Raw genomic sequence first — 25,645 nt, 5'->3', positions numbered from 1 at the left:
TGTGTGTGTGTCAACCAGTGCTTAACTCTGAACTATATGTATATGCACTATATATGTATATATTAGACTAACTTCACAAGGAACCTTTATAATACAGTAGCAAGTTTTAAATACGGGTAAATTTATCCATTTTAATACCTATTTATACTCATAATGCATGAACAAGGTACATCCCAGTGAAAAGTTCTTTGTTAAAAGAACGCACATGTATATTTACATCAACTGTGCAGTTGCAGCCTTTCACTGAGGGAAGCATGAGTTCAAATCCTACAATCCCAAATTGCCAATTCATTGCAAGGTCGAAGAAATTGTAGACTCAGTGTACACATATAGTAGTACATTTATGAAGTGTAGAATTCTTAATCCATTATAAAACTGAATCGACATGGAAGGATAAAATGAAACCATTTAAGATAGGTGTAGATGGGTATTTATAATATAAATTCTTTTGATTGATTGATTTATTTATTTATTTCATTGGTGTTATACGCCGTAGTCAAGAATATTTCACTTACAGTGGCCAGCATAATGGTTGGAGGATACCGAGTAGAGTTTACCTAAATGTACATATAACTTGTTGACATACCTTTGGGATACGTCAAAGTACAGACATAATATACAGTGTTATACATGTACTCACACGTATGTCATGTAGGCTTTAGAACTGTTACTTGCTTAACTTATAATGTATACATGTATACCTGAGTTGAGTCTTTCCAGCAGTAGTTTTTACTCATCAACATATTACCCACATATAAATACACCTGTACTACTTTGTAACCTAATTTGTTGCTCTCACTAATTGCCAGGTTTTTTATCTCTTAGAACCTGCTGTTGACCACAGAGGAACATGTTATGGTTCGCAGATTATACAGGGCCTGTAGTTCATTTTCTCATAAAATATTTACTTACTGTTTTAATAGCAGATCTGTCTTGTTGAATATTCTGTAGAGGTGTTAAGCTGTTCTGTTTTGTTCAGTAATTGGCTTTTCTGCTCATCAGAATTTGGCTATTTTTAAGTTAGATGTAGAAGTGTGAGAATTTCAGATTTCAGTTTTGTTCCAGACCTTTTTAAACAGTGTGTCAGTTTATGTTTATGCATGTGTTGCTTTCACTTAATTACAAATAAGTTCTTGTTTTCATTTTCAAACGATGTGTGATGCCGAGTTGAAAACAGTCATAAAGAGCAGTCATGTAGTTTTTCAGTCACATAGATGTGTTTTACTTCATCTGAAGTTCATACATGTAATTTTTTAAGGGAGTTCAAGGTGGATGTTGACATTTAATTTATTAATGTGAACAATTCATTGAGTTAATGACCTCTGAAATTAAGGGACTGAGTATATAATGTAGCATATATAGCATGTTAGCTCTGAAAAACGTGATCAGATCCTTCTAATGGGAGTTGCGTGTCATCTTTTTTATGGTGAAAGATAATCCCTTAATGTCTTTTTTAATGTTTTTATTCAGCATGTACATGTACGTGTAAACTGCCTTAGTGGGGTGATCTAAACTTCGTAGTTATTTAATACGTTCTGTAATTGTGTTAGCATCATGGCTCCCATGATCTGCCGTTCAGTTCAATGAGAAAAAGAGAAAAACTAATTAGCTGTCAGTGTGAATTTTTTTTATTACTCGAACGGATTTCTCAAGCATTTGTTATCCCATGAGTAATCGGTACAAGCATTTGTTATCCCATGAGTAATCGGTCACAAGCATTTGTTATCCCATGAGTAATCGGTACAAGCATTTGTTATCCCATGAGTAATCGGTCACAAGCATTTGTTATCCCATGAGTAATCGGTCACAAGCATTTGTTATCCCATGAGTAATCGGTACAAGCATTTGTTATCCCATGAGTAATCGGTCACAAGCATTTGTTATCCCATGAGTAATCGGTCACAAGCATTTGTTATCCCATGAGTAATCGGTACAAGCATTTGTTATCCCATGAGTAATCGGTCACAAGCATTTGTTATCCCATGAGTAATCGGTCACAAGCATTTGTTATCCCATGAGTAATCGGTACAAGCAAGGTTCATTTATCCAATGGATTAATCTGAATCCACATGCAGATCTGTACATCATCATGTTAATCTGAAAGATTACGCTCTTACTTTTAATGATAGGAAGTTCTGAACAGTGTAGTTATATGAAACAGAACCTCAGTTGCCAATCAGGCAATATTTTGAGAGTAAATCAAGATTTAAATTAACAGATCTTTGAGCCTTATGAAAAGGAGAAATATTCGTGTCTCATCCGCATTTACACATGTATGTGGTATGTATAGTGCATTTATCATGGATATACCAGACTACATTCATGTAACATGTGCCTCTGGTTTAGACCTTAGATCTTCTCAGCTCCTGAAGCAATAACTTTCTTCAGATAACTTGGGTACATGTACAGGTTAACAGCAGAAGGTATTGTGAGGACTATGCCTGATAATGTCTAGAAATTATAGCACTACTATGTTAGACTACAGAACAATCTGCACATGATAGGTAAATTGTGAATGTCGATAAACCTTTCTTTTTGACGTAGATATCACTGTATTTGGACTGGCAATAACACAATATTTTGAGTTACAGAAGTTAAGGAGAGTGAAGGAGTTTAAATATGGAAAAGTGAGATTATTAAAAAATTTCAGATTTTAGTGTAACTTGATACTTGTAGGTGTGGAAGCCTGTACAATGTCTTGAATGAAGTGTCAAAATCCTTGTTTATTGAAAACTCTTACCAACGTGAACTTCGGAATATTGTCACCTTTACCTGTGTACACATGGTACTGAAAGGTGTTTACAATCAGTTCAAGATCATCTTTCAAGAATAGTTATAAATATAAGTTTGCATTGGCATTAGTATTGGCCACTCGCACGTAATCCTGTAATGTGACGTATCGGCTTGTGTGAATCCAGACGTACATGTGATAAATCTCACTGGAAGTTGCTCTTTCATGTGCGAAGAGGTTGAAGAATTAGGGTAGATGTGTTCCCTGAAGCCGTTTAATCTTGACGTTTAAAATGACTCTACGCAGCAGCCTATCGAAAGACCACACCCATCAACCCTTTGTGTGTTAGAACCTTATTAAATTTACTCTGCAACATTTTTAATCAAACTTGCAGCCGGGTGAGTTTGTGCTACATTGTATGTTAACAGGTTTTTGTCTGCAAGGTTAACCAGCTGTTTTTAATGATTGACCTTTTGTTATCGGTCCCATATATCCCAACAGGCTGTTTTCATTGCACGGCTGTGCAGTACATGACATGAATGTAGAGGATGACCTAGAATATCTGTAATAAGTTGTCTGACTGACCTTATCCAAAGGTCCCAGATTCTAAATGATTACCTGACACCAGTAGGTATACTGATATTGATATCCACATATTCAGTCCTGAGTACTAGTATGACCGTCGTTATCCTAGCCATGGACAGTCTGGAAATGCGAGCGCTTAACCTTTTTGTACATTGTCCTGTAAGTATTGAAATTCATAGGGGGTTGACGAGTATTTAAAGGTCTGTGGGATCGTCAGGTGTTGAGAGATTCATACGCTCAAAGTTGTTGTTTCAGATGGGTCCATATACATTAGAATTTAATCAGGGTCCAGCTTTTCTTACTTGTATTTTCCAAAAGCAAGGGTGAAATACTTGTATGATTAATGGGTCATTGGCTTTTTAATAACTTGTTTCATCATCACCCAAAAGTGGGACACCAAAGACACTAATCAAAATAAACAGATCAAATTAGCTAAGATCAGTTAGTTTTAGTTATAGACATGACCAGTTGTCTTATATGTTTCTCCATTTGGCCTTGTACATATATTCTTTTGATACTAGATTTCTCTTGAACAAGAATTGTGTTCACAGGATTCTCTTAGGTTCAGTATTCATAGCCCAAAGTTGGAATTGTAAATTTGGAATTTGGATTAATTTTGAACTTAATTTTTATCTGTTCGTATTTTGACAGCGAGAGAAAGAAAAGAGTGTTCATGCTGAAATTCAAAGGTGGACGAAAACTGGCTCTTTGAGACGACCTAAACATGCGAAGAAAACACTGTCACAGTCACATGAGGTAAGTCACACATCGTGACAAGTCCATGTTCGGTAAACATTGGTGCCTGGGTCAATCAGATGTGTTGTCTCAAAATAACACAGTTATTACAGGATTTAAAGATGTTTTGGAACAGATTAATTCCATTCTTGTCAGCTCAGTCAGGCATACATCTATACATACACTTGTGGTTGTGCGATGAATACTCCTGCAAAAATAAAATCTCAGCTTCAAAATCCCGATAGAAAAATGAAAAAACAGGTGTGACTGAGACGAAAACATATTCATATGGATTATCTGTTTGTGTATGGGAGTTTTCTTGTTGTGGATGTTTGTGTAGGATATTGTATAGACAGGTGTATGTAAATATGTATGTGTGACGTGGCTATCTAATCAGTATCTCCTCAGGTAAATACCTGTCCTGATACTAAGATAGGTGTTTGTATCAGTGAAATCTAATAGATTGACATACATGCATATTGCCAGTAGCTGTCAATTGTATTTGTTTTGAGGAGAAGTGAATTTGTGACTTCAAAATGTAAGGACATTCAGAAGAATAAAGCCAATACCCCCCACCCCCCAACCCCCCCTTTTATCTTTACGTCTGCTACCAAATCCAGAGCCTAGCTTGTCCAGATCAGATTGCCTCCAATGTTACAGATCAGTTGGATGCAGCCTAAAGTATCCCCATCATTTTTAGCCACTTGAGCCACTTTTGGTTTTGACATTCGTATTGACAGGGAAGTTGTTGGAGGGAGATGATTTCCGTAGTGAATGGGACAGATCTAAAACTGTTATGGGGTACACCTCTTCAGCAATAATACATACATCTATATCCTATTGAATTTGTTGTGAGGTAAAAAGATTCTTATGGATGACAATTCTAATTACATCTATCTGAAAGTAATGGACATGTAAATGTATAACTACTCATTAAAGTAAAAATGAGTTATACTTTTATGTTTCTTTGACTAATACAAGAAAACTTGCATAGGAATATACCTAGGCTATCAACATATATAAACATTGGCCAGTAAATGTAAAACTACATTTTCTGTTGTTGTTGTTGTTTTTGTTTTTCTTTTTTTTGTTCATCCCTCTGTTGACTTCAGAGTGATGATGTATCCATACTTATTTCCTATTCACAGCTGTGTGTGTATAATTGTATGAACTTGTAGATAGTAATTTGTTATGTGTGAAGTGAGATGTTATCCTTCACAATTATGGTTCATTGGTATTCATAAGTAGGGTGATTTGCACAGCTTGAACACAGTTCATGTAATGAGGGGCTTGAGGGGGATAATTCTAAACCCGAATGATTTACCCTTAATGACCTGAAATTGGGTCCATCTTTAAGTTGCTCATTTTTCCAGATTCTGGGAGTTCTACTGATTTTAGAAAGGTACTTTAAGAGGTGTTTGGAAGGTGGTATGATATCCTACTGGGAAAGTGTAAATTTTATTACAGGAAGTAATATCTTATGACATTCATTTGCCTCCAAAAATGCTCTTTGTGGTCGAATTTTTAGGTAAGCCCCAAGTCTGACTTGAGATTTTGAGGCGCTTTAACTGCTCGGAAACCTCAAGACATGAGAGTCTAAAGACATGTTCACACAGTGCGAGTTGTCGAGTTGAAAACAATGCCGATTTTCTGAACAATATAACTTAGGATTCTAAGAGTTGTTTAAAGATTTTGGAAGTTCAAGGCATGGGATATTAAGACCCATTAAAAATTTTGAAACCTCAAGGTTTGGGATTCTAAGACTGAGCAAAAATTTACAGGTACTGTGATTATTTATATGGAATACCATTTCTTAATATTTACTATGCTAAATGTAGTAACATTTAAATAGATAACATCCCTGTTGTGCTTGTATTTTGATCTATGGTATTTTGTCAAAAAACTTTGCCCTGATCTAATTTAGATACCTTTGTCAAGCTAGGATTTTTTGGGTAATTGGGTATGTTCAAGGCCTATTGATGGAGATTGCCTTGTGGTTTGGTGTGTGGGCTTATCTAAACAGTCAAATAACCATGTACCTCTAGGGCCTCCTTGCTAATTACAGGTAAAGATCAGACATGATATCTCACCTGTGCATCATAAATATATACATGTGTTCCGGTAGACTTGCCTTTAGCATGCGACACAGTCATGTGAATTCTGTGTGAGAGTGTTACCACACACAACTCAGACAGTAGGACACACTGGTGAATGTTTTAGTCCCTGTTGTCCGAGTTCAGAAGTCTCTACCTGTGAGAATCTGATTATTTGTTGGAGGATGCTGAATTTTAACTCTCCTGCATGCTGGATAGACATTGTACGTGATACTCATCATGTGACGTGAAATTGTGGAGGATTACCTGTATATAGAAATGGACTGAATTATTGGGAGCTTCTCTGCCTCTCCCCTGCTTGTGTGTGGTTTAAACAGCTATAACTTTCTGTTTCCTTGTGTGTGGTCATCTGGTTGTTGGACAGTGCTTCCTGCATCTTAAGTTTCCTGTTGTCGTTGTTACACCAAGCAGTGCATACATTTAGTTTTGGAGTGAAAGCAGAATACCTGGTGATTTGTCCCAAATGCAGCGATACCTTAGTCTGATCCACATTAGTGACTTCAATAAGTCAAAGATATTCTATCAATATGGCCATGAACGAATGTCCGAGAGGTCTTTTCTGCTACGACACAAGGTAGGATTATGGTTTTAATATGTCAGCTCTACAGATATCTGAAAAAGCTGATATCTTTTCTGTAAAGAAACAAAGTACATGTACATGTTAATGGCAGTGTGTGAATTTAATTCCATCAGTGCTCAGTAAATGTTTGACGGGAAAGAGTAATTTTCTTTCTGTGCCCAATTGCCAATGGAATAAAGGCACCTGTCCGTCATGTGTTACTTATGAACACGTTTTCTCAGAACCTGATTAAGACAAGACTTCCAAATTTGATACAAGCATACAATATAGTAGCGAAAACAAATTTGTCTTCTGAGGAACAAGTTTTTTTTCACGTTCCACCTAGAACAGCAGTTTTGTAGACTCTAACAAAGACTGATGTGTAAGTTGTTTCATATTTTTCTTACCATCATGGAGCACCTGTGCATCGCTTGTGATGATATGAATGCACACTAGGATAGGTAGTATCTGTAAACTATCTGTGCACAAATTTTAATATCTATACTTTATATTTGATGTACCTTTCTTGACTATGATTAAAGTTCAGAGTTATGGACTGTTATGGAAGTCCTTAATCTTAATTTTTTATTTAAAGCATTATACCTGATGTTGTGAATAGGTAACTGAACTTAAGAAAGCTTTATACCTGATGTTGTGAGTAGGTAACTGAACTGGAGAAAGCATTATACCTGATGTTGTGAGTAGGTAACTAAACTGGAGAAAGCATTATACCTGATGTTGTGAATAGGTAACTGAACTTGAGAAAGCATTATACCTGATGTTGTGAATAGGTAACTGAACCTGAGAAAGCATTATACCTGATGCTGTGAATAGGTAACTGAACCTGAGAAAGCATTATACCTGATGCTGTGAATAGGTAACAACTTGAGAAAGCATTATACCTGATGCTGTGAATAGGTAACTGAACTTGAGAAAGCATTGTACCTGATGTTGTGAATAGGTAACTGAACTTGAGAAAGCATTATACCTGATGTTGTGAATAGGTAACTGAACTTGAGAAAGCATTATACCTGATGCTGTGAATAGGTAACTGAACTTGAGAAAGCATTATACCTGATGCTGTGAATAGGTAACTGAACTTGAGAAAGCATTATTGTGGCCCTTCACATAGTAGGATACGAATCACTTGTATTCCACCTGTGGAGGTCTTTGATGTAAATGTATGTTAATTCTTAGACAGCATTATTTATTTAAACAAGCTGAATGAAGGGAGACAGTAGAATAAATCAGAATGAAATCTGTATTCTGTTGTCGGTTGTGTACTGCTGTGCACATCGAGATACATGCATATTTAAAGATTGAGATAACATAGCCGTGAGAAGAAGAAATAATAATCAAAAAAGCTTTGAATTGTTTTGGAATTAATGTTACCTCATGGGATTTGATGTGGGGTAAGAGTTGATGTGGGGTAAGAGTTGATGCGGGGTAAGAGTTGATGCGGGGTAAGAGTTGATGTGGGGTAAGAGTTGATGCGGGGTAAGAGTTGATGCGGGGTAAGAGTTGATGCGGGGTAAGAGTTGATGTGGGGTAAGAGTTGATGTGGGGTAAGAGTTGATGCGGGGTAAGAGTTCATTTCCCATGTTTTATACAGATAGCAAGGTGCCATGCTGCCTGTCAAGCTATTCTTCTGATATGATTTCCTAGGTGACATTTGTACTTTTAGAGCAGTTAGGCAGCTCGGACCTTGGTATCATTTTCTTCCCGCTTGGAAATGTAGATTAAACATGCTACTGCTGTGGTTCTTACAAAGCTATGACTGTTTAAGCTGCTCTACATGTATGCCTTCCCAAAAAAACACACAGCTGAATTTGGCGTTATAACATTGGATTGTCTCAGTCTGGTTTAACATTTTTACTCTTATATTTAAATTGCTCTTTTTGCTAAGAAAGAGAAATTGTTGAACGTGTTCAGCAAGAAGTATACATGTACATGAAGCCTTCTATGCCATTCTTTAAGACGTGAGATTTCAGAGGATTAATTGTGATCCAGAACATCAGTCAGCTTTGTCTCCATTTTATTGTTGCGTGTAAAACTTCGTGACCTACAGTGTGTATATTTTGCTTTTCTGATTTATGAAATTTGAAAATAAAATTCTAATTTCCTCTCACTTGCGATTGCAAAAAGTATTTAGAACTCTTTAGACCGTTATGAATAAACAAATTCATTTGTTAACTGTAAAGCTGATGGATTATGACCTGTTGCTAGGAATTTAGGCCAGTATGTATCCGTAGGCTACTGTGGTGGGTTATTTTTATGTACAGCCTCCCCCCCCCCCCCCCCCAATGCTGTGACAGAGATTTACAGGACTCTGAACTAGTGTATATGTGAGGTGAATGGCCTAAAGTTTCACCCGTGACTTAGTGGTACATTCTGCATTATTCTGACTACTCTGTTAACTGTAGCAGGTATGTTGAGGTTTGTTTGAAAGGTACATATAGCATGGTATTGTGTAGGAAAAATGTTTCCCCAAAAAAATGTTTTTTTTGGCATTTATTTGACTCTAAAATTTCACGTTTTGAGTCTAAATTTACCACATTTTCTTGTGTTTGCACAGATTCTTGTGAGAGATTAGCTGAAGAGTGTTGTCTTCAAAGTGATATGTCTTGTTGATACCTGTGCCTATGTGTAGCTACACCAGTAGTAGCAGAAAAATGATACAAAAGATAAGCATACTTTCATGGACCTATATAAACATCCATAAAGATAATAGTCGCTGTCTTAAGACCTTTAACATGCGTTTATGACATAGAACTTTTTGTTGTTTAATTGGACTAGTGTATTTTGTGCTGCCCATTCTTATGCAGATGAGGCTAATTACTTTGAAACTAGTTTGACATGTGAATCTGGGTTAGACCAGCAAATAGTTGATATGAAGGATGAATTATAGAAATGATTCATTATATGTGTGCTTATTCTAGCTGTTCACTTATCTACATGTAGTATGAGTTGAATTCCGGTGTTTCTGCATCTGAAATACCTTGTGATGAGTTTTCATGGAAGAGGTAGGTGCAAATTGTTAATTTGCAATTGAGTTTACATACCTAAGAATAGAGGAGAAATAAGAATCAAGTTTGTAAACACTTTATGTATGTACATTCTAAGGCCATTGCTAGAGGGTGTATAAATGTCTCGACTGCTTTGTTTAATAGCAGGAATTATAAACCTCAATTTTAGAAATTCTCACCACACATATGTGGGTGATATTGTGCTAGGTCATTGCTAGATGAGTAAAGAAATATCTGAGGATTTGCTCAGCATGGTGTATAAATCCCTGACTTCTGAAATTTTAACTATATACAGTATGTGGGTGGAGTACACAGTTGACGGCAGAAGGAAAAACCCTATTTCCCTATTGATGTTGAGCATTCATATTTCATCCCTGGGCAGTGAAATGACATGTCATGTGACCTGATAATACGGTATTTGCATAGACCTGTGTAAGAAGGTAGCCCGGGTGGTTAAGTTTGACCAGCTTCCTGCATTCCACAGGCTTTTCAGGGTTATCAGTTGTTTGCGGTCATGTCAAGTTCACACACACTAGGCACCAAAGCCTGTGTCCAGTATGTTAAATTTATCACGTGACTACTGCCTGTCTGCATCGTACACTCTGTCTAAGTCAATTATACATTATACACAATTATGTATTCATGATATCATGGTTTATTTCTCGGTTTGTTTTGTGAACACAGGGTTTTGGTTCTGAAGAGGGGGAAGAGACTTTTTTGGGTGTATGTCACCTATTGTTGACATATATCAGTAACAACTGTTATACTTGCACTGCACTCTAATTTTGGTTTTGAATGTGCATTACTTTCTCCTGGGGATAGAAACAGTGACTGGGGGTCAAGGGAAATCTGTTATTTAGCAAATCTGGCTGGCACTTCCCACCTCTGTCCTTCACCCCCCCTCTGACATTTTCTGTGATCGGCCAGTGGGGGGTAGAGTGGTATAGCACTGGATGCTGTGAGAACAGGGGCACAGTTTGACACCAAACTAGTTACTGCTGAGTCAATTTTCAAATTATGGTCCTCATTTAGTGTTGTAATTAATGAGAAAACTCTGACCTCCACTTCAACTTCAGTCTGATAAACTACCAATTTACTGTTCAGAAGTTATGCTCTTAGACAGATGTTTTTCCATTTGGTTTATCTAATTTAGCATGTACAAGTTCTGTTAGCAGCATTATTAAGAAAAAAAAAGGAAACAAAGTTATAACGAGGAAAAATTAGAATATAATAAAGTAAATCAAAGAAGACACATTAGTTAGTTTCAGGCAAACTACATTCTGAATAAGTCTTTTTACAGTAGATTATTTGAGAAAAGTAACTGTAGGCAGGCCTGGAACAATGTAAATAGCTTTACTAGAGAATTAAGGCTGAATACAGTGAAGAAATAATAAATCTTTTTTTATGTGTGCATGAACTTGTAGGTGTATTTACACTTTGGCTTCCATTGATATCTGTCCCTTTGGTGTGGGAGCTTACCGTGAAATAGTTGTGGAAATGTTTGCACATATGCAGCAGAGCTGTGATAGCACAGTGGCTCCTTTATTATAGCTGGCATGAAGAGACAAAATTTTATGGAAAGCTCACTTTTAATGTCCAGAGATAATTAGTGGTTAGGAAACAGCCAGACAGATTTCAAACAAAGCTTATCTGGGGCTCCCTTTCATTTGTTCAGCGGTCATGTGGACACAGCAGTTAGCTGGGTTCATGCTGTCTGTCCGTGGCATTATACCAGATAACAGTTACTGGATATGATAAGCCACTAAACATACCAGGGCTGAACCAAACACAGCTGCCACTGAAATCATTTCAGTGGGACATGCTTTGTGTGGTGTAATGATTGGAGAAAATACAAATTTCCCCTTCACTTATATCTACATGTATGCATGCTCTGAGCTGGCTGGCTGGCTTGCAGTTGGACAATCACCTGCTGTGTGTTTAAATTAGCTTTTCAGCATGTGTCAAGGAGACCTGCTGGCCCAGCTGTAAAAATCTGTTTTGTACTGGACTCCACTGATTTAATGACGACTTCAAAGTATGGAGAGGAATTTTATGTTGTTCGATAATCTGTCTTTGTCTTCAAGCCCATGTCTGACATGTATAGATTATCCATTAGGCTAATTTGCATAGGCACAGATGGTAAGTGTTGTGTTGAGACGTTCTGGTTGTTACAAGAATTCCTGGATCTAACACATTGTGATCTGTTTTAAGACTGTATGTGATCTTCACATGTTGTTTTGAAGGGCTTGTTAATGGAGTTACTAAATGGGCTTACTTAAGACACTTACATGTGGTATTTTCATGGCTTACATTCACATGTGCAATTATGTAGTGAAATTTTAAAGGTCATATACAACTGGTGGAGCAGTTTAAATGTCTAGTTCTGTGCTTTGGAGGACAGGTTACATGTATTGGGCTCAGACATGAAGGTTTTGGATGCCAATACACATTACCTTGTAAGCTATATACTGGATTATTGCAGTCTTATATGTGAAGACCTGAAGTAGCTAATTGCGGTATTGTACCGTGATTTATTGTATCCCTCTCATGAATAGCACATGGGCTTTGTCGAGACAAAGAAACTTAATTGCTTTCTGTCTTCAACTTTTGTGAGGGGAAAAATAAATATGCAGAGCTGGTATGCGGTTTTAATTGGCATCATAAAATAACAGCAAAATGTGTCACAAAGTCAAGCGCTTTTTCATTTGTGTTGATATAAATGAGAGCGCAAGTATGAAATTAATTCCCTAGTTTTGTGCCACATAAGTGTAATAATGTTTAAAGTTACTGAAAATTGTGGACTATCTTCAGATGCTCTAATTCTCACAGATATGTCTAAACTTTCTTAATGCTATAGTACAATGTTTTTCTTTCATGATAATTGTTCCCTGGATGCATCAATTGTGCACGTATGTGCTTGGTAACTTAGGTGTATCAGAAATTTGATGGTTTAATTGACTTTATCTTTCCAGTCCCTGATTGTCACAGATGCAGACTTGGCAACGCAACAGAAGCTGCTCTCTGCCAATAGCGTGAACAGTATTAGTGGCCATGGCAATAAGAAGTGTTTGTCACAGGAGGCAGAAGTGGGGCGCGTGGCAGGCTGGGCTGTTAACTTCGAAAAGCTGCTCAGCGACAGTGGCGGGTTGGCGGTGTTCACTGTAAGTTTATGTAATAACACCCGATCATGCTGCTGATGGCAGAGCCAAATGGTGGTGCATGAAGGCAGAAGTTAATAACACATGTTAGTCAAGGATAAGTTAGGTTAACGGGTGATGAGGTCAGACTGAGTCATTTTTTACATCCCCCCCACCCAGACAAATTACTGTTAACATGTAAAACCCAAAGGACAAGGTTATACAAGTACATGGGTAACATCATCAAGCAAGCTTTTAGAGAAAATGTTACCCTCTCCATAGGACTGACTATTGATTTACAAGATTTCATTTAGTACCTTTTTTTTAAAGTTCAAAGGAAGCAGCCCATTAATGACTTCATTTCTGAGAATATTTTGTGAGATTGTAAAAAGGAGTTTTTGTTTTGTGTGTTTTTATCATTTCAGCTGACATCTTATTTTGCCTGGAAAGTACTATCTTTAAGCTCCTAATTGCCCCAAGAGAAAGTCCTTGTTCATATTTTACAGTACATATTTGGGGACATAATTTAACTCAAAACATGTGGATGGTAAAAAGTTGAAGTAAAACATGATTAAACCATGGAAGCATTTCAGCAGAAGAGTTTGGATTCCTTGGTCATCTTTATATGTTTCATGGTATAAGTAATAATGCGATGTTTGAAATGGGTACCTTTTCCCCGTTCATTGCCCCATGCTGAACTGATAGGTAATAATGAGATATTTGAAATGGGTACCTTTTTCCCCACTCATTGGCCCATGCTGAAGTGATCAATGTTGTCTTGAATTGTGTGAGTAATATATTTAATTCTGCTTTGCTCACAAATGTCATTACAAAGGCTGGAGTAAACAGTCTACACATTTTAAAGCCTGTATCATTTTTCGCCTTTATTCTTGAGACCAGTGTAAAGCAATAATCAAATAAAGAAATAAGCTTTTAGCGGGAAAGGTTTACCATTGGTTTTAAAACACTGTTTCATATACTACATTTCACCTAAAATTTGGCCTATATAAATGCACTTGTAGAAGTTCATAAAGACTTTAAAAGGATTCCTTTGATGCAACAATAAGTTTTTTTGGAAAAGATTTGAATTGGACTTCACTACAAACTCTTTAGTAACCCTAAAAGGCAAATGAATGAAGTAAAATATGTCAGTTGAAGAACGCTAAACTTTAGGTGAAATACTGTAATTAGTGAAGTATTGAACATTTTGAAAGTTTGAACTCCACAACATACAGCATCATTGTGTTCACATTTTGTGCAGGAATTTCTCAAGAAAGAGTTCAGTGAAGAAAACATTGTGTTCTGGAAGATTTGTGTGGACTATAAGAAGATTGGGGACCCGGAGGAGGTTGGTATTGTTGCTAAAGAATGGGACAAAGAAATGGAAATATATATGTGTTGTTAAACATACTGAAACACCCATTTTACATTATGTTAATCTTTTTGGAAACAAAGTCCTTGCCAATTCGTGTTCTATGAGTTTCTCTTATAAACAAATATCCAACAGTGAATTAATTTGCCATCATCACCTTTCTGGTGGAAATTTTAAACTCTTGGAAACCATTGAATTCCTGAATGAGGTTTCAGTAGATAGATCATCAGTGTAGCAGTGAAATCATCTTCTTTGTTCTACCTCAGAGAAAAGTGAAAGCCAAAGAGATCTATGACAAGCATGTTTCGTCCAAAGCGGTTGATCCTGTGAACATTGACAGCCAGGCTCGTCAGAGGTGTGAGGAACACCTGGAGCTTCCCTCACCTGAGATGTTTGATGTTGCACAGCAACAGGTACACTCACATTTCATGGTTAAGATTCAAGTTTCTGATTTCAATGACTATAGCAACCTGCGGATAGTCGTGGGTTTCCCTGGGCTCTGCCCGGTTCCTCCTACCATAATGCTGGCTGCCATCGTATAAGTGAAATATTCTTGAGTACAGCGTAAAACACCAATCAAATAAATGAACAAATAAACAAATCAATGACTATATTATTATAACATCTTTCCCTGATATCACTTAATTCAGCTTAGTGTATCATCCGTTTAATAGAACACCTCACTCCAAGTGTAAGTCAGTTGTGTTTGTCAGCATTATATGTTGAATAGCTTGTAATAAATTTCCCTTCTTACATGTACAAGTTCATACCTTCCAAAAACCATTTTATGTAGAAGAATAAAACTTTGAACTCCATTTTAATTTGTTTTTTTTACTTTTCTTTAGTAATATCATTATTCATCTGTTTCATCTGTTTTATTTTTTTCGATTAATCATCAGTCTGTCTAGTTATGTCCTTATCGTTATCCGTTGTTCACGTCTTTCTCATTACGTTGTTTTCTACCTGTTTCTCCTGCAGATATTCCAGCTGATGAAGCAAGACAGTTACTCTCGGTTTCTACGCTCTGACATGTACAAGTCCTGTCTGATGGCAGAGATCGAGGGCAAACCCCTGGAGTTTCAGGAGGAGGATGACACTGTCTCTGATCTGCCCTCAAAAGATGACAAGAAGGTGAACAATTACTGTCTGGACATCAGAGACCCATGAATAATAATGATAATAATCATGATGGGTTTCAGGGGAAAAAATGCCATGTAGGCTGTTTAAATATGTTCAGCTGTTGCATTCTAAATTTATTGGGATTTGAGACACGTTTTACACTGTATAATAATATGTGTGATTTCTGCTATTACCACAACTCGTGTATGGACAAATTGGCAGCTCAGTTTTACAACTTTGGTAAATATGACATTACTGGTATCATTTCTCTGTTATTTCTTTATGTCTTATTCCTAACATGTATCGCATCTTAGTAGAGAAGTAATATTATACCACAAGAACATTAGATCTTTCTACAAAATTCCAGGAGACAGGCAGAACAACAAGTTTATTAAATAGACTAACATTGTAAACTAGAGGTAAACATTGACCGTGCATTGTTACTCATTCAATTCTGTGTTGTTTTTGACCATTGAAGCTCTTGTGTCTTAATTTCCTGCACTGTGAAATCTCATGAAGTATTTCAATTGTTAATTTATCTTGCTTCAGGCGAAAAAGAGCGGTGAGCCAGAGGTAAAGCGAAGGAAATCTCTCCTGCCATGGGTGAAGAGTAAGTATACAGCTTTTTTCATATTAATGTCCTGAGATTTTACTGATGCTGCTTGTTTTCTTGTTACTGACAAGTATTGAGAGGAGATGTCGGGAATTTTGTTTTTACCTGTGCATAATGAGGTGTGTTGTATATTTTAGACAAAGGTGCCAAACAGAATGCCAAATTAAAAAAGAATAAAGAAAACAAGGAAAAGGAAGAAAACAATAATAACAGTCATAAAAAGCCCGGGTTTGCTACGGTGGATCTGAGTTTGATGAGCAAAGAAGTGGCTCAAACAGTGGAGGTAAGAAATATTTGTTTAGTCTTTGTTATCATAATTAAAATGTTTTTCAGAAGCTTAAGTCTGATATCTACATTTCTGAACTAGTATGACCAATTTCCATTATTGATGAAGCCTCTGGACAGAACTATCATAAGGAAGTTAGGGAAAAATGTTCATGTCAAATCTCGAGTTATCCATCTGTGTACTGATTTATTTTACAAAAATGCACAGCATTAAATGTGGGATCCAAATCATGTATGTTAATTTACCTAAAGTAAGTTGTTCAGAAAGAATACAGAATTTAACTGTTTGATTTTTATATTAAATTATTTTTCTAATAAATAAGGAAATCAGTTGTAACAAGTCATGTACTTTTTCTCTGTTCACCAGAACATACCCTCTGATATCCGGGAAAATGAGGACGAAGTGCATTCTGGGAATTATAAGTTTTGTCGCATAATTCTGCCAGACGGCTCATCTACTGTGGTGTGTGCTAAGCCGGGTCAGTCTACCCATTCTGTGCTGAGCAAACTGTGCGAGAAACGCAACTTTTCTGTTGCTTCTCTGGATGTTTTCCTGGCAGGATCAGATAAGGTGATGTATTGGCAAATTTGAATTTTTTACATGCAGGGAACAAAATTCGTAAGCCTAATTCATAAATATGACAGTGTCTGGTGCTCTTTTTTATGAATAAAATTTTAGCTCATTTTGAAAATTCCCCAAAATTTGCCCTGACAGTATAGTTATGGTCCTGTCTAATCTGACGGAAAGTAATCTACAATACAACATTTATATAATATATATATATATATATATGACACCATGAAAATAACTTTAGGATTGTAATTTTTAGTTTAATTTGAATAGTTACTCACAATGGTATTCCTTTATTCAACTGTATGTGTTGTAACAATTCTTTATCAATTGTTATAATGTCAAGTAAACTGAAATGTATGTTTTAATCTGTCTGCTAAGATCTACAATAAATCTATTATTCCGTCTCTTTTCAGGCATTGGATTTAAACAATGACATATCCAGTCTGGGATCCAAAGATATTATTTTAGAGAAGAGAGTATTTTTTCGGATGGATTTGCCAAATCACAAATTCATTGGGGTGAAAGCCAAACCTAACCGTTCTATTCGTGATGTGTTCAAGCCCATATTGCATAAATATGGATACAAGATAGACGGGGTCTTAATACAGATGGTAAGTGACACAAAAACTTAGGAGTCTCTCATCAATGTGGTTACGCTGAATTCAAGTCCAGCTCATGCTGGCTTCCTCTCCGGCCATTTGTGGGAAGATCAACAGCAACCTGCGGATGGTCGTGGGTTTCCCCAGGGCTCTGCCTAATGTCCTTCCACCTTAATGCTGGCCGCCGTTGTATAAGTATAAGTGGAATATTCTTGAGTACTGGTGTAAAACCCTAATCAAATAAATAAATAAATCATTTATCAAGGTTAACCTCATCCATGGATATAAAGTTCGTATTATTTTCAGGAAAAGTCTTAAATGGACGGTTGACATAAGCTTAATAAGAATAATAGTTCAAAGTTGAATTCATTTGCATTTTGTTAACTGGCATTGTCATGGTTACAAAAGTATTGTGGGCTCTGTATTGTGATGTCTTTAGTGTACAGGATGGTATGTCATGTGATGTCATGACACAGACAGAGTTTGCCTTTGTAACAGGAAAACCAGTACTGGTTTGCTACTCTGATGCATTTCCTATCATCCGCAGCGTTAACAGTGTGCTTCTGCCAATTTGACACCGACACTCTTGTTAAACATTTAACAATACATGGACTTAATCCCATGCTGGGGGCCTCTGTGGCTGAGAGGGTTAGCACATCAGCGTGGCATAATGACGTAGAAGCCCTCCTCCAATGCGGTCGCTGTGAGTTCAAGTCCAGCTCATGCTGGTTTCCTCTCCAGCCGTATGTGGGAAGGTCAGGAACCACCGGATGGTCGTGGGTGGCTCTGCCAGTTTCCTCACACTATAATGCTGGCCACCATCAAATAAGTGAAGTATTCTTGAGTATGGCATAAAACACCAATCAAATAAATAAATTCCATGCTAGTTATCAAGCACTGTCTTGTTTGAATTCAGTCTGGTCAGAATGGAACTGTGGACATTGAGTGCCCGACTTCCAGCTTGGATAACAAAAGAATTCTAATCATTCCTAAGGATGATGTTGTCGGTAAGTCATTTCGCTGGACCCTATAAATTTTGATATTATGTCATTTGATATATTGTCAATGGAATTTACATATTTTGTTGCACATCACTAATATCTGCTGGATCGGCACTCATCTGTCAAACTTTCTCGAACCGTTAAAAATTTTATTCACAAGTCTTGCTTACCGATGCTACCGTTCGCTCTTGAAATGCAGAGTCTGTCCTCACCTTGTCTTTGCGTAAGATCCTGCCTTCACTAGATTGGGCTATATAAAATCCGCCCATCTGATTTTTGGATTGCGTTCATCTTGTTTCCTGACCCCCATCTTCATTGCACGATTCATATCATCAGTAACAAATGCGAAACTTCATCATTAATTATTAATCGTAATACTAATTGTTAATTAAGTTATGGATAATGTTTATGGGTGGAAGTGGGTCGGGTGGATTTTACACTTATCCGCTTGCGGATGTATGATAACTAATGGGTTAATCTCCTGCTTGCTTTCACTACCCTTGTCTTGTTCATATGTTCAAAATGTTCAGCTGTTGTACTGCCTTTTTATTTTCAATTTCAAACATGTTGTCTATTATATTGAGAAGGGTTCGTTAAATTTTTCTGTATCCAATAATTTTTGTTTTGTTTTTCAAATATTTATTTGATTCATGATAAAGTAACATTACAAAAATATGGATATGAAGTAACATTACACAAAACATCCGGAGTTATGCATTTATGCCATTGTGCTCATTTATATCATTCTGTGGAAATTAAAATTTCTTAAGAGACTATGGGGTCTACAGTTACCAGCCTACAGTTTTATTTTTTCCCAGCTTCTTTGCATGTGCATGAAAATGTCAACAAAGTTGTTACATTTTGCTTGTTATGAAACTTTGTTTTGTTATGTTCAGAGTTTAAATTGGAACTTATCAAGTAGTATTCCAGGCGTTGCGAAGTGTGTGATGTAAAAAAAAAAAAAAAAAATTGTCCACTTGTAAGTGATGTGAATTTGAATTTCAGTAGGTTTGTGTGTCAACATCTTATATCTGCCCTGCTTTCATTTGCCCTCCCCATTTTCTGTGTTATTCCTGAATCATAATCCTCTAGTGAAATGGTGAGCAAAAGGCTTCTTGAGTACTACTTGATGTTCCATATTCTATGTGTATAACCCTTGTTCGTACTAAACCCCTGTTTGGCATGCCTTGTTTCTGCTCTAACAGACTGGTCTGGCTCGGACGGTCACCGTTTGACCAATGGTCGCCCACCTGTTCCCCCGCGCAATAAACCCAGCCAATCAGGGCCATCCAGCCTGGATGAATTAACTAACAAAGTGTTTGAGGATCTTATGCAAGGCAAGTCGGAGGTGGCTCACAGTTTTGATGAGCTGGGCATTCTTGATCCTGACAGACCAGTCAAGGTAAGCCTGGGAAATGTTTGAGAAAAATACCAATGGTACATAACTAAAACTTTAGAATGTATTAGGAAAGGGTCTGAAATTGTGCTTTTTAATGTTTTGGAAACATTTGGTTGTGTGACTTTGCAGCCATATTCAATTTTGTGTCAAAAAAAATCTCCTCCAGAATGACCGATGCGATTAAGCTGACATTTTGACTGCAGTTTCATAAAGCCTAGATACATTCATTGTGTTATTGTGTACTTTTGACATCGAAAATTGTACAAGCTTGCTCGTGAAAATGTCATGTGACTGAAAAATTTATATTTTACTGGTAATTTCGACACTTTCACAGATGATATCTGGCAGATTGTCCAGTTTGATGTAGTTTTGGATGCTGATTCCGAAAATGCCATTTTTGCAAAACCGGAAGTGACATCATCAAAAACAGAAAGTGGTTATATCTCCTTAACCAATGAAGCTAGAGATGCAAGCTTAAGACCTAACGTGATCCCCAGACAAAGACATTTTGCATAACTGGAGATGTCAGCAAACCTGAAGTTGTACATATCAAAAGAAAAAAAATCGCCATTTTTACATTTTTGTAAATTGGAAAATTTCTACAACAGAAAAAAACGCCCAACAGAAATGCGTGAAAACCTAGGTATGCAGTAGACCCTGAAATGAACTTTAAGTAAACAAGTAAAAAGTTGGCTGAACTGAGTCATGTGATCTGGCAGCCATTTTGGGTTGAAGTGAAAACATTTGACACTCATTTTCCTTGAAACCCAATATGTGATTGACCTAGAATTTCCGTTCTGCGGAGGCTATTTGGACAGAGAAAGGATGCAATATGTATGCAAATTTGGCTTTGACTAATACATATGATGCCATGGCAAAGCAAAAAATTTTGAATTTGAAGATTCTTACCATGTTACCTGACATAGTTTGACGTCTGAACGATGAATTTGATCTTATTTTTGTCCTGCGATTATTTTTGTGAAATTGCAATCAAAATGCGAAAAAGCGCAATTTCCCCATTTTTTGCAAGTCACATGACAGAAAAGTGTTACAGCTGTAACAGTAAAAATCGCTTTGTATAAAAGGCACTTTATGTATTATATGTATGTTGAAAATCGTTCAGGGGCATTAAAAAACAGAGAACATGCATGCCTTCAAATATAAGTAGATTTCCCACATTTTGTACATCTGCATACACATGCTATATAGTGTACATACAATGCACTAATAGTTACGAAGAATGTTAGCTTTCTAAGTAAGTTAGTTATGTACCTACATGTATGCATGGACACCATTCTGGTAACTGGAAGTAACACTGCATATGTCAGCAATACCGGCTTGAACCCCAGCGTAGCTGCTTTAGCAGCTATATTTCAATATATTTTTAATTCTAAGCTTGAAATGTTTTTGTGTGTTTTCGTGCCATGAAATGAAGTGATTTTGGGCGTAAAATAACATTGTAACTCGTATGACTATTAAGGGTGAAAAACACACCACGGAAACATGTAAGTTTGGTAAACCTTGAGACATGTCTTTTCATTAGTTTATTTTTTTTGTATGTGTAGTCGAACAAAAACGGAGACGATCATCGTTTATCCGGCCTTTTCGGGCTCCTAAGGAGGGAATCTCTGGGCGCAAAGGATCCCGGCAAACCCAAAGTGAAGAACAAGGTGACGTTTGCTTTACAGAAATCGGAGAACAGGAAACGTGGGAAGGGCCGTGAAGGTAGATATGGCTATATATCCTCATGTCAAGTTATCAGCTTATTAGAAAATTTTCACTATGGAAGAGGTAATTACTGTTTTTTTTTTTTTTTTTTAAGGTGAAAGAAAGCTAAACTATGAAGTAAGATTATCATAAAGCCAACTTAAACCTATGCGTAAAAATACTTTCATTTATTTTACAGATTTTTTTGAGAGTGTTGAAAGGCATTCAGATATTTGAAAGCTATGGTGGGCTTTATGAGCCATACTGACTGTATCTAGGAATTCTGATGTCACATCACCTTTTTTCCTGAAGTTCACCAGAGTGAAGGAGTTTTTGGGAACATTATTTCAGTAATCTTTCACTCATGGAGTAAAAGGAGTTGTTCCAACATTCAGTGTCGTGATTAGAGTTGGATAAACTTTCTGTGATGTCAGAGTTCCTAACCTCTGATAGTATGGTCCATAAAGCCCACCTTACAATTCAAATGTTTGATTGCCTTTATTTCTTTTCACATAAATCCCAAAAAATAAATGAAAGTATACTTATGCAAAGTTTTGAGTGGTCTACTTAGTGAGGCCTACTTTGATTTTTAGATGACTTTTCCCTTAAGCTACTTGATTTTCTGGATTTGTTTGTATTTATTTGAACAAACCAAAACAATATATTTAGCTAATGTAATATTACGCTTGTTAAGGAAAATTGATCTGTGAGGAATTACACTGCTGTGGTAATGGCATAGACTAATTAACAGTAAATAAAGTATAGCTGGGAACTGTTAGTTTCAAAATCATTTGTTTGAGTTTTTCAAAAAAATTGTATAGTTAGTAATATTTGGGGAAAAAATTGTAGACTTTAAACTTTGTCTGACAGTTCTGTCACTTTTTCATTTTGCAGAAGACAATTTTTTGGACCTACTGTCCAGAATGCAGAGCCAGAGAATAGATGACCAGCGTGGTGTAGGTCGTGACAGTTTGGAAGTACCAGACTTCCTGCTCAAGCCGTCAGCCAAACAGGAGTCCGGTACAAGTGACAGTCAGAGGCCCCAAAGCAGCAGTGAGCCGTCAGATGAAGCAAGCAATCTGTTGTCAATCCAGGCTGCAGAAGGCTATGACTTGGATGACTTTGACGATGTGGAACCCAACATGCTGTCTTTGCAACAAAACATTGAGCCAGAAACTCTGACTAAACCCTGCAGAAAAGGCTCACCGCCTTCGGCCGAGGCAGCAGACTACGATGGCAGAAGTATTCGCAAGTTTAAGACTTTCGGTTCACCAACGGAAAAACTTCATTTCACAAACTCAAGTTTTAGCCAGGAATCTGTAGTGCCTTCTTATAATCAAGCCCTGAACTATTTTAGCAGTTTTAACCATCCCCCTCATCCCGATTTTGACGACCCAATGTTGATGGTTAAGAGTGTATCTGATATTGGGTTTGATCAAAGTGGTAGTCAGCCTCCCCTAAGTGCCTTCCAACCCCCTGTGATAAGACTTCCTGATGATTTTCCATCCAATTTCAAGGCTCCCAAAGCATCTCCAGAGAAGTTCTCCTCCAGTGGTACAGACCCAGAGTTGTCTTCCCCTAGTGAAAGCAATAGCAGTGCAGGTCAGCTGGAGTTCCAGGATTATACTGTGCACCAGAATGGTGTGTGTGAGAGTGGGATTGCAGTGATGCAGCGTCGTCCCTTCCAGTCTATACTGGAGCAGGGCAGAGTCAACGCTGCACCAGAAGTCCCACAAAAACCACATCTTCACGGGCACAAGACCAGCGATCAGCACACACAGAGTTTTGAAAATCGTTTAGCTCAATGTTTGACTGAAAACCAAAAACTACTGCCAACAGAAAAGCACCAGTCCACAAAACTGGCCAGTAAAAAACGACTGGTTCGTGTGAACGGAACAAGCAACATCGTGAACAGTCATGATTTGCCACAGCATCCCGAACCCAACAGTCGAACACCTCAACAGTTAAATAGCGAACTTAAGCATCATCGTAGTCGAACACGAAAACCAGTGTACATTCAACCGAGTGAACCTCCAAGCACTGTGGACCACCAGGTCACCTTTGTGTAGTGAAGTAACAGAACTTCTGAAGAAGCATCAAACAAAGGACTCTTTATATATGCCATAATGTCAAAAGATGTGCTGTTGATATTTCTATGATTTGTATTTTGATATTTTTTTTATGCCCATTCATTACGTTTACAAAATTCTTCTTTGTGTTTGTAGTCTGCAATTTGAAATGTGATGTAATTCACATTCAATGATTGCAACTTCACCTGAAATTGCAAATTTTTATATGCAAATTACTTTCACTAATTTGATTGTGAAATCTTGCTACTTTTCCTTCTGCATCCTGTGTTACAACTCAGGAGTAAGCACTTGAAGTAGGCTTATTTTTATATACTCCTATTCACACAAGGATAGGTTTCCTCTGCCAAGAGAACCCTTTCATATAAAAACATGTCTGACTTCATGTAGTCTCACACTCAGTTGTTGACAAAATTCTGGCTATGAAGATAATTCTGGCTTTGACTTGGTGGCTGTTTTTCAAAGCGGTTGTGAATTTGCGCTGGCTTAATCACCTTAACATCGCATGAGGACGGCATATGATATGATATGCCACATTGGCACTTGCAGCCACTGTAATCATAATGTTACAACTGCTTTGAGAAATAGCCTTCAGTTGACACTGTATTTCAACATTATGTTTTCTCTTGCCTTGTAACATTGACTATCTAAGTGCCACTAGGTGTGCATTTCAGGTGACTTATTATGAAAGATTTTGATCATTTTTAATATATCTGCAAATAGTTCCCACTGCGCTGAAGTAGTGTAATTTGCAGTATGTCCTGACCTGCACAACCTGTTCCAGCATGGTTAATATGCGAGTACATCTGGTTTGTGAGTCCGTGTACGTGTATTTTGGTTAACTATTGTCCGACATAGTATTTGTTTAACACATGTTGTACAGCATTTGTTTGTTAATGTGAAGTTATTTCTGTTATTTATTATGCTCAGTCGTGGACTGGTGCTTTTCTGTTAAACGTTCAGTTTTTTGACAATTAAATAAATTGTATGATAATCAGTTTTTCAAGAATATGTCTCAGTTGGGGCACTGGATTCCTTTCATTTTGTATTTATTGTGACTGTTGAGACACTGTTAAAGTTCATTTTGTCTTAGGAGGGTAAAAAACGTTTTTAAATGGGGTGAGAGATCAACAGAAGCAATTTCATTCATTATTGAGATTTTAGAACATTTTTTTTTCTTCTTTTTATTGTAATAGATTGGGTCCTTAAAGCCACAATTTAGTTTGGTACCAACCCACAATCTAAACAACTATTCAGTCCTCACCTATTATCATTTATCAGCTGGCTGTATTAGTATGAGAAGCTGAGAACTAGGACTGATGGCTCAGTTGAACAAATGCTCAGAAAGAATTTACTGATAGACTTGGTTTGCCATTTGGTCTGACCTTCAGTGCACTATTTTTTGTACAGAATTGCCAGGTGCAGTGTTTGTCTTTTGAATAATATTCATGGCAAACTTTATGGTTAAGATTTTTTACTATTCATCCTTTCATATAAATTTTTCATTAAGGTTAAGGTCAGTTTCTGACATGTCATTATTTATTCCATATTTACATGGTTTTCTTCACTCTGAAAAGGACCCTGTCCATCCCTGAATTATTGTTATAAAGATGCATGCATTGTGACTAGGGACTTAATTTCCAAATTGACAATTTGCTTGTAGATATGAAGTTGAATTTTTACTCTAAAATGTAAATTTCCCAAGGATACCCTCTGGTCCTCCACATCTATTCCTTTAAACCTTGAAAAAAGAGATTTCTGTGGCAGGCAGAAGGGAATTGTAAGAAATCGGAATAAAGCAGACTTTCACTGTTCTAGTTTAAAGGGTGACGTAAAGGGAGATAATTTATGTACAGCAAGATATTAGTAAAGGGGTTTGTAAATTGTCAGTTAATATGGCTTAGAAACTCTCTTGACTGGTCAATACTGTATAAGCAGTTAACAGTTACATGTGTATGGTATTGTCACATATGCAAATCCATGAATAAAAATTTTCCATTTA

General features: G+C 36.9%; 1 protein-coding gene across 2 annotated transcripts in view; it reads left to right on the top strand.

The window, feature by feature from the left end:
- LOC135466659 (regulator of G-protein signaling loco-like) overlaps positions 1–25,645 on the top strand; it is a 40,500-nt gene extending 14,855 nt beyond the window's left edge. For both annotated transcript variants that reach the window (XM_064744277.1, XM_064744279.1), the window contains exons 3-15: positions 3,968–4,072; positions 12,723–12,911; positions 14,149–14,235; positions 14,526–14,672; positions 15,238–15,390; positions 15,928–15,988; positions 16,129–16,274; positions 16,644–16,847; positions 17,264–17,461; positions 18,366–18,456; positions 19,656–19,852; positions 21,415–21,574; positions 22,451–25,645. In XM_064744277.1, coding sequence (XP_064600347.1) covers positions 3,968–4,072; positions 12,723–12,911; positions 14,149–14,235; positions 14,526–14,672; positions 15,238–15,390; positions 15,928–15,988; positions 16,129–16,274; positions 16,644–16,847; positions 17,264–17,461; positions 18,366–18,456; positions 19,656–19,852; positions 21,415–21,574; positions 22,451–23,625 — 2,913 coding nt within the window. In that variant the 3' untranslated portion in view covers positions 23,626–25,645. The remainder of the gene's footprint in view (positions 1–3,967; positions 4,073–12,722; positions 12,912–14,148; positions 14,236–14,525; positions 14,673–15,237; positions 15,391–15,927; positions 15,989–16,128; positions 16,275–16,643; positions 16,848–17,263; positions 17,462–18,365; positions 18,457–19,655; positions 19,853–21,414; positions 21,575–22,450) is intronic.

The sequence above is a fragment of the Liolophura sinensis genome, chromosome 6, assembly GCF_032854445.1.
Source record: "Liolophura sinensis isolate JHLJ2023 chromosome 6, CUHK_Ljap_v2, whole genome shotgun sequence".
In the NCBI taxonomy this organism is placed as follows: Eukaryota; Metazoa; Mollusca; class Polyplacophora; order Chitonida; family Chitonidae; genus Liolophura; species Liolophura sinensis.
The sequence above is the reverse complement of the archived record's forward strand: the minus strand, read 5'-3'. Positions and strand labels throughout refer to the sequence as shown.